General features: G+C 43.8%; 2 protein-coding genes across 2 annotated transcripts; one reads left to right on the top strand and one right to left on the bottom strand.

The window, feature by feature from the left end:
* The first annotated feature begins 725 nt into the window (after window positions 1-725).
* On the top strand, window positions 726-4,157 carry h3f3c (H3 histone, family 3C). Its single transcript, XM_083926465.1, has 4 exons — window positions 726-815; window positions 1,885-2,028; window positions 2,500-2,653; window positions 2,760-4,157. The coding sequence occupies exons 2-4, from the start codon at window positions 1,901-1,903 to the stop codon at window positions 2,886-2,888; spliced, it is 411 nt and encodes a 136-aa protein (XP_083782591.1). The 5' UTR covers window positions 726-815; window positions 1,885-1,900; the 3' UTR covers window positions 2,889-4,157.
* Window positions 4,158-11,303: 7,146 nt separating this feature from the next.
* crx (cone-rod homeobox) lies at window positions 11,304-13,498 on the bottom strand (the record flags this gene model as incomplete). The annotated part of the gene is made up of 3 exons (XM_083926399.1): window positions 11,304-11,942; window positions 12,384-12,535; window positions 13,402-13,498. 3 exons carry the CDS (start codon window positions 13,496-13,498, stop codon window positions 11,304-11,306), a joined length of 888 nt encoding a protein of 295 aa, XP_083782525.1.
* Window positions 13,499-14,316: the final 818 nt, after the last annotated feature.

Raw genomic sequence — 14,316 nt, 5'->3', positions numbered from 1 at the left:
TGATTAACACCACTGTTCTCTAATTTAGATCACTCTTTTTTCACCAAATAAAGGTTTTTGTTGAAGTGCCATGGTTATTTAAAAATAAACATGCTATTACAGCTGTGGTATAGCCACAGAGGATATTCTATCACAGTAAAAAAAAATAACAGTGTTTCAGAATAAATCAAGTATTCATAAGTAATTCTCGGTAATTGTAATCTCCAGTGTATGTATTAAAATATTCTGCTGTGCTAGAATAAACATCTCATTATTAAAAAAATGTTTTGTATTTAATGTAATAAAAGTAACAATGTAACAATGTAAGCCATTCAGTTCAAACCACCAATATTGAAATAGAAGGCACGTGTTCTACTTGTATCAGACACATGAGTTGTGTGACAACTATTCAAATGTTAAACAGAGCATCTGCTCACCTCCCGGGCCTGACTACTCAGCACTAATGTGGGTTCTGTCATTTGTACTGGAAAGAAATGAGTCGGTGAAAAAGCTTTTCAATAGTTCAATAAAACACACAGTTAAGCCTAAAATAAAGTCATTACGTGATAATAAGTGTTTCTTTTTATTACTAAGACATTGTCGTATTGTGTTCACCAGTAACTACCGTTTGGAGCACGAAGTTAGAGTTGGGGAAATGAAGATACACTGTTTACAAATGTTGGCAGTTGCATTCTGGGAGACAGATGATTGACGCGGCCGCCATTTTGCTCCTTCTCTCCGCTTCCATTGTGTGAGAGATAGTAAATATCTGACACTGCCAGACAACCACAACTCACTTGTATCCTTGCGAAGGAAAAGCGCTAAATTCACCCTTGGTAAGTACAATTTCTGTCATACTTTTTAGATCATAGCATACTATTCACCGTTTTGTAAACAAAATTAGACAGAATAAGTTGGTTTTGTGCTGAAATAGCGTGTTATTTCGACGCTGTAGAGGGGAGAAAAAGCAGCCCGATGCCCGGAGAGAAGAGCGGCTCAGTACTTCACTGCTCAAATAGCTGCTCCACTTTCATGTGCGCTTTCTACCCCGCTGTTTCCTTTTAATACGCCATCGTTTCACGCGGCTGGGCGCTTATTTGAGAGCCACACTTGTCTCCTACGTGCTGTTGGTAGTCTTGGGTTCACACGTTGTTTGTTATTGTGGGAAAATATCAAAGTTTACGTCTCGCTCACTGTCTGCATATTGGTAGGTTCATTTTCGGGTCTGCGGCCATAATCTTGCGGAATGAGGCGGGGCTAGGGCCGCTAGTCCCGCCCTAAAAGCCAGCAGAGAAACAGCCCATTGGTCCTTAAATGCGATACCGACACGATGGTTGGTGCGTCCAGAATGATGAGCTGCTCTGTGGCGTGATTGGTGTGGTCGGCAGCCCACAGTGTGTGGATTGGCTCGGCACGGCGTGTCTCCGTGCAGCTGCCACACCGGGGGAAGTTTTCCCAGGCTCACACCCAGACACTTTGAACTGGATGTGGACGAAGAAAAGTGTTATTGTTGAGTGCAGAGAAAGTGAAAGATGGTACTTGTGTAGAATGTGTTTAGGAGAATGTGGTTATAATAACAAATAACAGATAATAATAATAATAGCAAAAACATTTCAAATGATTTTAGTGATGCATTGTATTAAATGTAGGATTTAGAGCATGTTTTTGCTATTATATTTATTTCACTGACCCTATTATGACTGATTCTGTGACATGTTGTCTGAAGACATTGATATTGAAACCCCTCCATGAACTGAGTGGAAATGTATGAATAAACAGTCACTAGTGTATATGACAACATTATTATTGTCAGTAGCATGATCAAAACAGCAGCATACAGAAAAGGAATAAAGTACAGGATGAACATTGCAAAGCGTGTTGTTATATATTTGATATTCTCTTCAGGTGACACTTTGTCGTAATGGCTCGTACCAAGCAGACAGCTCGTAAGTCCACTGGAGGTAAGGCTCCACGTAAGCAGCTGGCCACCAAGGCTGCCCGCAAGAGTGCCCCCTCCACTGGTGGCGTGAAGAAGCCCCATCGTTACAGGTAACACTTTGATTTCTCTGCAAAAAGTCATTTCTTTGACAAATCCTAACTGCATCAAATGTCTTGATCAAGATGAGAGGGTTATGTGAAAAGCATCTGAACTAATTCAGCATCTCTGTAGGTGCTGAAGCGTTAGAGCTAAAAGAATCCCTAAGAATGATTTTTTACATAACATTTATTTTTTAAGTGGAGTGTTTTGATATCTCACTAAAACCTCTGTTTTTGTACCTTGTACGATTTCATTTGAAATAAAATGAAGGCATTGCACAAAGTGACACAGTGAACACATTAAAGCTTAATGTGACATTGACATCCCTCAGTGCAGTTTTGAGGCTGCACGTTCTTAACCAGGAGGTTAACTGAACTGAGCAGAGTTCAAAACTATGGGGGCATTTTCTGAAAAGCAGCAAACTAAGCGTCATGGTGAGGCATTATTTTAGGATAAATATCTGAGCTCGGTGTGATTTTCAGGCCCGGTACCGTGGCTTTGAGGGAGATCCGTCGGTACCAGAAGTCCACTGAGCTGCTGATCCGTAAGCTGCCTTTCCAGCGCCTGGTGAGGGAGATCGCTCAGGACTTCAAGACTGACCTGCGTTTCCAGAGCGCCGCCATCGGAGCCCTGCAGGTGTGTGTGTGCACAGAATATACGTATATATTTATCTACATCAGTATGAATTCCAAATTGTAAAGCTGGCACACTTGACCTGCTGACATGTGTGTTCTCCCTGCAGGAGGCCAGTGAGGCGTACCTGGTGGGTCTGTTCGAGGACACCAACCTGTGTGCCATCCATGCCAAGCGTGTCACCATCATGCCCAAAGACATCCAGCTGGCACGCCGCATCCGCGGAGAGCGCGCTTAGACGGCCTCCCTGATGTTTCACCTCTGCCCTGTTTTTCTTTACCTGTCCCTGCCCTTACTCCTTTATTCTACCCCACCCTTGCACCTCCACCCGTCCCTGTCGCCCTCCCTCCCCTGCCTGCCCAGCTTCTCGGTAGACTTTAGAGTAATCCTGATTATGAAGAGATAGAAATATGTTGAAGTCTGGTCTCATAGGTTTTTTTGTCTTCACCAAATGTTTTTAGGGTACCTTTTTCGTGCATGTTAAAGGTTTTGCAGATCAGACGCACATGTGCACGCACACTCAAACATCCGTCACTGAATTTAGGAAGCCCACCCTTGAGCTCACCTGGATTCTTCCAGGGTGGGAGGCCAGCGGGTGTGGTTAGTGTGGCACACAGAGGTTAAGCAGAGGGATGTGGCCAAGGGGCTAGTCTGCTTAAGGGGAGCTACAACTTCCACAGCAGGGTGCTATTAAAGCTAGTCCTGAGGCCTCCGCCCTATCTGAACACCCTCCTCCCCTCCTGCCCGGTCTGTCCTTTTACATCCCAGTCGCCCCCCACCTCCCTCTTTTCACACCACCTCTTCACCTCTGTAAACTGCACTGGGAGGGCATGGCGGCCTGTTGGTCTGTTTGCGTGCACGCGTGAGCTCTGATCTATCAAAACACTTGTACTCAACAAATGAATCTTTTGGTTTGCTTAAGAATATTGATTATCGTTGTGGATATGGTGTCTATTTTTTTTACACATATAATTCATGAATGAGCATCTCTTCTCTTTACCACGTCCAAAATCATCAAATTAAGTGAAAAAAGCAGTTAATATTGTCAACAAGGTCATTTTTTTCTTTTCTTATTACAGTGATCTGATATGCAATAGAAATCAGGAAGGGCTTCTCTGTTTTCCAAGGCAACTTGTCTTCTAACGGCAGCCACACGGGGGTGATGGTTTACCATCGGCTCCTCTATTCAGTTGTTCACTGTAGATCAGTCGTCCATGATGCTTCTCTCTCTCTCTCTCTCTCTCTGTCTTTAGCTCCACAGATAGTCACAACAGTATGAATTGACATAGTGAAGGTTCCACTCTGCATGTTTAGGGTCTGTGTCTCCTGCTCTCTGTAGATCTGAACATATAATCTGTCCCTTTCTCAAAATTTGTGATACACAATATAACCTCATATTTGTTTTCTTTTATATTTTTCTTATTCCTCAAGATTTTCAGACGTATAAATAAGCTGATCTTTGTATTTTCCAAATTTCTCATATTATGGTGGTAATAAATAGGTGTTAAAACAATGGTTCTGGTTTGTGTCATTTATTTGCTTTACGGTGTTTAAGTGATGTGTGTGTAAGTGGCTACTCAGGGGTAAGGTTGAGTATGAGTACAGGCAGCGTACTGCAGAGTTTATCATGTATAAGAACCAAACTGTAACATGGGAAACGTTCAACTAGAAAAACCAAGCCTGTGGTGGGAGGGTTACTTTGAAAACTCATTTCTTTACAGATAACTGAATATATGCTCTAAAATGTCATTTGTAAAGTACAGTATATCATTAGATTACTCAAATTATTCTGAATACTCTGAATTCCTTTTAAAATACTTCAAAATCATCTTGCAGAGCTCCTTTGCGTGGGCCAGGCTGTGTGCCTCCTTTGGTATTGCCGTGTGGTAGATGCACTGCGTGCATACACAAGCTGCTGCACTTTTGTTTATGGTAAATGTGTGGCTCATATGAATTTTAGAGCAAATAAAACAATAATGAAAGCAAACAAAATTAGTGTATGTGCACTGTGATTCAGATCGGCTCCAAAATGTTGTGTTCTTCCTCCGTGCTTCACCCTTCCACCAAGTTTCATGGAAATCAGGCCAGAAGATTGGAATCCTGCTGAGAAACAGACAAACTGAAAACATCACCTCCTTGGTGGAGGGACTAAAGTCGTTTTTCAAGTCTTTTATTAGAAATTACAGACAGGAAATGGGGTGAGAGAGAGAGACATGCAGCAAAGGTCCACAGGTCAGAGTCAAACCTGCAGCCACTGCCTCATGGACCTTCAGCCTTTTTACATGGGTCGCCTGCTCTAACCACTCAGCCACCAGCCAGTCCAAATGAGCCATTTTTAAAGACACTAACTGTATTCAGAATAGCACCAATTTAAACTATAATGTAATACAGTTACTTATATTTTGTATTCTAGACAGGTAACACTGTTTCTAATATTCTGTTTCTCCACTCCAGTCATCAGCTGCTCTGGAAACTAATGAAAATATTGCAATATATTTGCAGGCAGTACAACCCCAATTCATCAGGCTGGGATGTTGTGTAAAAACTTAAATAAAAACAGAATACAATGATTTGCAAATCCCTTTCAACCTATATTCAATTAAATACACTACAAAGACAAGATTTTCAATGTTCAAACTGATAAACTTTATTTTTATTTGTTTTAAATATTCAGTCATTTTGAATTTGATGTCTGCAACACGTTCCAAACACGCTGAGACGGGGGAAAACACTATGAGAAGACTGTGAAAGTTGAGGAATGCTCAAAAACACCTGTTTGGATCATTCCACAGGTGAACAGGTTGATTGGAAACAGGTGAGTGTCATGATTGGGTAGAAAAGGAGCATCACTGCAAGGCTCAGTCGTTCACGAGTAAGGATGTAACGAGGTTCACCACTTTGTGAACAACTGTGTAAGAAAATAGTCCAACAGTTTAACACCCAGAAACACCAGCAGCTTCTCTGGGCCTGAGCTCATCTGAGACGGACTGACCCAAAGTGGATAAGTGTGCTGCTGTCTGACGAGTCCACATTTCAGATTGCTTTTGGAAATCATGCACATTGTGTCCACTGGGCCAAAGATTCAGATAGTTTTCAGTGCAGGACATAGACACATTCTGCACGTGTTCCAACACCGTGGCTGTGTAGTAAAAGAGTGAGGGTACCAGACTGGTCTGCCTGCAGTCCAGACCTGCCCCCCATTGAAAATGTGTGGAGCATTATGAAGCGCAAAATATGACAACTGTTGAGCAACTGAAGTACATCATACATCAAGCAAGGATGGGAAAGAATTCCACCTCCAAAGCTTCAACAATCAGTGTCCTCAGTTCCCAAACGCTTACTGAGTGTTGTTAAAAGGAAAGGTGATGTAACACAGTGGTGAACACGGCCCTGTCTCAGCTTTTGTGGAACGTGTTTCAGGCATCAAATTGAAAATGAGTAAATATTTTTAAAAAAAACAATAAAGCTGACCAGTTTGAACGTAAAATATATTGTCTTTGAAGTGAATTCAATTAAATATACAGTAGGTTGAAAAGGATTAGCTTTTATTAGGTTTTATTTACGTTTTACATAACGTCCCAACCTCATTGGAATTGGGGTTATATTTGTACTATTGTGAGTTGCATAATGTGTAGCAGGTCACATGCTGTCCCAGCGTGAGTTTCCTTTAATCAGTATATCTGTAGCTGGATTTAACCCTTAAATAAGCTCTTTGGCAAACTAAACATTGGAATGCACTGTTTTCTAACAGGCCTACATCAGTCCTGTTCAATTCTTCACTTCCACGTATCTAATTCTCACATATGAGAATACACTGAGTAAAGGATTTTACACTCAGTGAAACCATTTAAAGTCAAAGAATTCAACCTGAACCTCAAACTAAAAAATGTGACTCAATAAATCGTTGGGGTCTGCCGGTGTGTAGCATGTATAGTGTGTATTCTACCATGGTGAGGTGTCTCAGCAACACCATGACTCAGCATACTAAACACAATTTTTAAAAAGCATTGTATAATTGCTAGAATGAGAGGCTCTTCTAAAGCACCTCTCTGATTAGGGAATGAGCTGAGGAGACATGAGGGTTGAGACATGAGGGGTGAGACATGAGGGTTGAGACATGAAGGGTGAGACATGAGGGGTGAGACATGAGGGTTGAGACATGAGGGGTGAGACATGAGGGGTGAGACATGAGGGACGAGACATGAAGGGTGAGACATGAGGGGTGAGACATGAGGGGTGAGACATGAGGGGTGAGACATGAAGGGTGAGACATGAGGGGTGAGACATGAAGGGTGAGACATGAAGGGTGAGACATGAGGGGTGAGACATGAAGGGTGAGACATGAAGGGTGAGACATGAGGGGTGAGACATGAGGGGTGAGACATGAACGGTGAGACATGAGGGGTGAGACATGAGGGGTGAGACATGAAGGGTGAGACATGAGGGGTGAGACATGAAGGGTGAGACATGAGGGGTGAGACGTGAGGGGTGAGACATGAGGGGTGAGACATGAAGTGTGAGATATGAGGGGTGAGACATGAAGGGTGAGACATGAGGGGTGAGACATGAGGGGTGAGACATGAAGGGTGAGACATGAAGGGTGAGACATGAAGGGTGAGACATGAGGGGTGAGACGTGAGGGGTGAGACGTGAGGGGTGAGACGTGAGGGGTGAGACATGAAGGGTGAGACATGAGGGGTGAGACATGAGGGGTGAGACATGAGGGGTGAGACGTGAGGGGTGAGACATGAGGGGTGAGACATGAACGGTGAGACATGAGGGGTGAGACATGAGGGGTGAGACATGAAGGGTGAGACATGAGGGGTGAGACATGAAGGGTGAGACATGAGGGGTGAGACGTGAGGGGTGAGACATGAGGGGTGAGACATGAAGTGTGAGATATGAGGGGTGAGACATGAAGGGTGAGACATGAGGGGTGAGACATGAGGGGTGAGACATGAGGGGTGAGACATGAGGGGTGAGACATGAAGGGTGAGACATGAAGGGTGAGACATGAAGGGTGAGACATGAGGGGTGAGACGTGAGGGGTGAGACGTGAGGGGTGAGACGTGAGGGGTGAGACATGAAGGGTGAGACATGAGGGGTGAGACATGAGGGGTGAGACGTGAGGGGTGAGACGTGAGGGGTGAGACATGAAGGGTGAGACGTGAGGGGTGAGACATGAAGGGTGAGACGTGAGGGGTGAGACATGAGGGGTGAGACATGAGGGGTGAGACATGAAGGGTGAGACATGAGGGGTGAGACATGAGGGGTGAGAGAACCCCAGTTAGCGCTTATGTGGTGAAAAACATGAAAGGCACAGCTTCACATTACATCTTCTGAAATCAAATGAAATTTGAGTATATTCCAAATGTATTTCTGCAGTTTGTATTGATCTCTCTTGATAGAGAGAAATGACTACATGAGTGAAATGTGCATTGAAAGTAACTCACATATAGAGTGAGGGGTCAATCCACGCCCTCTAGTGGATACATTTCACACTGACCATTTACTGTTTATTGTTTTTTTTTTAAAATAGTTTCTGTATTTATTTAGCTAAGAGTTTATTAGTCATCCTATCCTTGTGTGTTTGTAAGCTGCTGGAAACTCAATGTCCCTGCGGGAGTTCATCCCAAAGGATCAATAAAGAGAAGTCCAAGTCTAAGTCTAAATGTTCCCACTGGTGCAAAGTTCCCTATAAAGTTTAGATTAAGGATAGATAGATTAAGTTACGTTAAACTTGTACTCCACTACATTTATGTGGCATCTAGTTACTACTTAGTTTGCAGATTAAGACTTTAGGAAACATAATGAGCATATACATAAATAATAATGCGTTTTATACAGTAAATAATATTCAGTAGAAGCCTTTATGTTATAACTGATATACAGTTTATTGTCATATTGTAATGAAGGCTCATAGGCTCAGGATATGAAACACTGTGTAGGGACTCTTCTCATGCTGCTGCAGAGGTTTGCTGTTATTTTCAGCAGTATTAGTGGTTAAAAAAGACCTTTGAATGCCTTCACCGCACTGCCCCGAGCTAATCACTGTTAGCCACGTCCAGCTGTTAGCCACTCTCTGGGATTTCTCCATTAATAGTTGTTACATGGGGAAAAAACTGCCTCGATGGTTTATTTGATGAGTGTATTTGCAGAAAAAGACCCTGGGATGATTTTAGGGCAGAATTTTACTTTAAATGCTGAGATACTCAAGTAATTATTTCAGTTTTGCTACTTTTTACTTCTGTTCCATTAAAGCCAGTATTGTTCTTCAACTAATAAATGATAATGGATGATTATGGATTAAACTAGCCGTCAGTATATGAATAGATGAAACGAGCCCCACCTTTACCAGCTGCAACATTAGTGATGCTGACACATGATTGCATCACTAATTGTAATCCATAACACAGTACTTTTACGTTTGCTACTTTATGTAAGAATATTTTGCTGATAATACATTTGTACTTTTGTTCAAGTAAGCTTTTGAATGCAGATATTTGAACTGTAACAGAGTATTTTTGGTGGTGTTGCTACTTTTACATGAGTAGAAGATGTGAGCACCTCTTCCAGCCCCTGGTGGAAGGAAACGGGGCCTGAAGGTTTCTTCCTCAGGCCCTGTGTGCTGTGTTTTTGTTTACAGGCATTAACCTTCCTCAAGGTCTACCCGGTGCCGTCCATCCCCCATCACATCTGCTCCTCCCTGGGATTACGGCACAAATGTCTGTCTGAAACTCTCAGTGCTGAGGGGGAAGATTACAAGTGCTCTGCACCCTCCAAGAGAGGTTAACCAATCAGGGTGCGCGAATGCGGGGATTAACCAATCATACCACAGAGAGGGAGGGCGGGGGGATTAAACCAGCACAGAGTGGGATTAGGTCAGTGTTGAGTGCAGAAAAATGCTTTGAAATGTCTCTCGCTCCCCGTTTACATCTCTTGGTACGGTAGGTCTGAAATCGTAATCAAAATGTGACATTTTACATGGTTGAGAACAGGGATCAGGTATGATTTACATATCAACAAACAAAATGTGATCACCTGAATCCCAATGACATCAGAAATCTCTCAGGAGTGATACTTTATCAAGCTCTATCAATGCTGACATGAAGCATTTCTCATGTCACAGTACAAAACACATTCAGATCTCAGATTAGATGTGTAGGTAATCTGATGGTAACTGCTGTAATATGAGAAACGTACAGTTCACTTTAGCTTTACAAACGATGGCAGATCATGTCATGGGTACGATGTTTCACTAACAGAGATTCAATCCTGTTTTCCCACCCGTCTTCCTGCACAACACACAACCGGCACACATATATAATATATATATAAAACCTTTTCACGTCTTTAATGTGATAGTTAAGTTTGCGTGGCAGTAACCAGGTCACGAGGGGATTTACAGAATTGTCAGAGGAGTTGGAGAGATTGGTGGAGTGGTGGGGGTGAAAGAAGAGGAGCCACTGAGAGAGACCTCAGAGCTGGAACAATGAATGAAAACAACTGTAATGAAATGCTTTATTAAACTGCATTGATGTCATTGATTCAGATGTTTTGGAACATTGGGGGGGTGGAGGGGGGTACATGTGAACCGAAGCAAAAGACGGACAACCTTAGAGAAAGTAGGCAGAGGTAGAGAAAAAGATACTGCAGACCTGGAGAGACGATTAGAAAAGATGGATAAAGATAGAAAGGGGGAAAAGGTGAGGAGAGAGTCAGGAAAAGAAGAGAGGGCCGAGTTGGGTGAGATGGGTGAGACACAGAGAGAGACAGAGGGGGATAGGGCAATAATCCTACCTAATTCACTTAGGGCATTGCTAAAGGGAGGATAAGAGGATTGTAACACTCCCAGAATCAGATAAGCTAAAATAACCAAGATGGACCAGTGAGGGCTGTGCAGGTCACATGACAAACATGACGGGTCCAGACCTGAACACAACATGGCCACTTTATACACTGTGTCTCCATACTGACCTCCAATAAGCCAAATGACAAACACACAAACTATAATTTCACAGAACCTCAATGATTGTCAGTGCACAAAGTGTAAAGAATAGATCACTTTAATATGTCACACAACTAAAACAGAAGATCTAACGTTTCCATCAAACAGACTGGGATGATAACACTAAAGGCTAACACTGTAATACGCAACACAAGATGCTCGAAAATATCTAAACGCAACCAAATAACTTATTTAAACGTAGCCTAAAATAAGAATAAATAGCTTGAAATAAGTGGACCCTGAAGGAGCAGGTGACAGCAGCTCTCCTTTCACTCTATCACAATGCAAGCTTAAAACAAAATGAAACGTGTAGTCTGAATGTGTCAGACAGAGATGGCTCAGTGTGTTTCCATACGTACGACTCCGTACGGTATTATTCTACAAACTCTTTAGAGGCTTTTGCTCCCTTATTTAACGTAGCATGAAGAAGACAACAGATATGATATTCAGTCAGCAGCATCGATCACTTCATCTCCAACGTCAGTCAAATCAAATGCATTTCTACAGAGGTCACCTTTAGAAAATCAAACAAATCTTACAAACAAGAAACTGAAAATGAAAGAGGACAGGTCCTGTGGCAGAACTGCTTCACACCATCTCACACGGGCCTCGTTGACACACATGAACAGCAGCCTTTCTCGCTCTCTAGAGGACCTGGAACTTCCAGGAGTTTTGGTCCTTGTGGTCCAGGCAGTCCATTGTGGTGAAGCCCAGTTTCCAGGCCTGCTGGTCCTTGTAGTCCAGGCAGTCAACAGAGGTGAAGCCCAGGGAGGAGGCCGTGCTGTAGCCCTGTGAGGACAGTGAGGCCGGGGACTGGCTTAGGGAGCCCCCCATCGAGGGCACAGTGATGGGGCTGAGGGCGCCCACGGTGCCTGACAGCTGCGAGTGCATGGGGGACAGGTAGGCGCTGCAGTCCAGGCCTGTGAAGTAGGAGGTGGTGCTGGCGTAGCCTTGGGTGTAGGCCGACGGCTGGCCGTAGCTCATGGGGTAAGGTGAGGGCCGCTGCATGCAGGGGGCCGAGGAGGAGGCCAGGGGGTCAGGCAGGGGCGAGATGGCCGGGCTCCAGATGGACACGGCACTGTTTCCAGTGCTGGAGCTCGGGACCAGGCTGGGCCCTGACTGGACAGAGGAGGGGCTGTATGAGCCGGATTGGTTAGGAAGAGGATCAGGGGCGCTGGGTTCCTGCACTGGAGAGGCCTTCTTTTTGGGAGGACGGGGCTTGGACTGGCCACTGCTCTGCTGCTGCTGCTGACGACACTTGGCACGGCGGTTTTTAAACCAAACCTGGAGAAAAAAAAACATAGGTGTCAGACTGGCAAACCAGATCTATTTGCACAGCACTGTTTTGGCGCTGGAAAAAGGTCTGGCTGGACTAGTAAATAATATATAAATTCTGGGATAATGGGAAAAAACGTGCTAGCTTGTTTGTATTTCTCTAAAGCAGTGGATGTAGCGACGGTGCCCTTGGAGAACAGATAGTGGCGATAGAAGAAGAGGAGGAGAATGCCGGCTGGATGGCAGACTTCATCCCAATCTACATCCGCTAAGTGTGACTATGATTTATGTAACTGAAGTGTTATACTATAAATGCATCTGCAGGAGAAAGCATAAGTATTCTGTTGCACTTGAAGTTTGTTGCCTTTGAGGTTCTTCTGGTCTCACTGTATGTTACCCACAGACCCTGAGCAGCACAGCCTCCACCTGGGCTGCAGCCTACTTCAGTACCTGCACACGTGACTCAGGCAGGTTGATCTTGAGGGCCACCTCCTCCCTCATGAAGATGTCTGGGTAACGGGTCTTGGAGAACAGCGCCTCCAGGATGTCCAGCTGTGTCCGGGTGAAGGTGGTGCGCTCTCTGCGCTGCTTCCGGGGAGTGGCTGCACCGCCCAAGAGACAGAGAGGGGATTATTACTCTGGCAGCAACACAGCTGACCTGAATTATGAGCACAACTCTGTGCTGGATTTCAACATGACACGTCATTGAAGTGATTACTGTTGTTTTCCAGTTATGTGAGTGAGGAGGACTGTAAATACTTATATTAATGGAAACTTGACATTACCATACTCTTTATAATCCTGACTAGTTTCTACAGTCTGCTTGTGACAAATATGAAAGCAGTATATCAACAGTCATGAGTTCGTTCAAGAGGTGTTTTCAGTTTTCATTCACCTATAGTTTGTGCAGTCAGAGTCATACCTATGTGCCATCCAAAGTACACAGCCGATTGCTCAGGTGTATTTGTTTCAGAACAAGTCTAACTTATTAGATGTAGTCATGGTGATAGAATAGAATGCTGATAGAATCTATATTTATCTGGGCGTCAGCAGCGTGAGAACATTTTAGAACCCTTAGGGGAAAAGTGAGAAACAAAAAAAAAGAGTCAAATCTTGTCTAACAGACGGTGGACTCAGGAGAGCGCACAGATTGTTTCCAAGTGTCCCTTGTCTGTACGCATGAACGAATGTGTCTGTACTCATTCATTTTATCAACGACAGCTGAGGAAGTTAGAAATGAAATAATTTTTCTTTAAATCCATCCTTATCACAGCTACATGTAACCATGACAGTCCGAACTTTTTGAAACAAATAGAATATCCTTCCATTCGTCGCTACAGCGTTACACAGCCTGCGCGTCTTTACGCATCATTTTGGATGAAACATACCCGAATTTACTGTTACAGCAAATACGTCAGAGTAAAACAAAAACACGTTTTAAAAAAACATAGGAACCGTTTATACTCACATGGATAAGCGATGGTTGTGTGTAGCACATCCATTCCGGGTCCAGGCAAATTTAACCCGTTCATCGTGTAATGGGGTTGCTTTATGTAGGACATCATCCTTACAGCAGGCTTAAGTCCTGTCGCTGACTTGTATATCGGACACGCAACGCAACACCCGAGGGCCCCTCAGAGCTCTGCCGGGGCAACAAGTCCGTGCGTCGTTTCCAACCCGCTGCGGAAAGAAGCGGGCGCGCCGGAGTTGATCAGAGAAACCTCAAAGTGTTGTTTTTTACACCTTGAGTTTCAGCTTTTACGGTCTGTCAGCTTAGCAGCAGGGCACACTGCAGCGCACTGAGCATCCGAACCGCTCCTGCAAGTCGGATCTCACACAGTTAAGTCATCACTCAGGTGAAGTGGCCCCCGGATGCCTTTGCGCCTTGGTGAGGTCCCTCTACTGACTTTCTTTACCGGCACACGCTGCTAATTAGAGGGAGCAAGTGGCTCCAGCAAACCCCTCCACACACACACACACACACACACACACACACACACACACACACACACACACACACACACACACACACACACACACACACACACGCACACACACACGCACACGCACACGCACACAGCAACAGGCTACATAATAGGACAAAAAAATACCTACACAACGTTTATTCTCTTAAATTATACAAGATTTGTCAGATTTTATTATTATTATTAATAATAATAATAATAATAGTAGTAATAGTATTGATATAATACTACAACAGTTTTGGATATTGATTTCTATATTATATGTTCAAACAGCAATAATTATGTATATTTCAGAAATTACAATATTTATGAAAAGGCCTATCTCCCTTCAGTTTTTCTTTTGTTCCCCCTCAAAGCCTTCCGTTCTTTCCCCTTTTCCTCCTGCTGATGAATTAATC

The sequence above is a fragment of the Echiichthys vipera genome (genome assembly GCF_963691815.1).
Source record: "Echiichthys vipera genome assembly, chromosome: 14".
NCBI classification, from domain to species: domain Eukaryota; kingdom Metazoa; phylum Chordata; class Actinopteri; order Perciformes; family Trachinidae; genus Echiichthys; species Echiichthys vipera.
The sequence above is the reverse complement of the archived record's forward strand: the minus strand, read 5'-3'. Positions and strand labels throughout refer to the sequence as shown.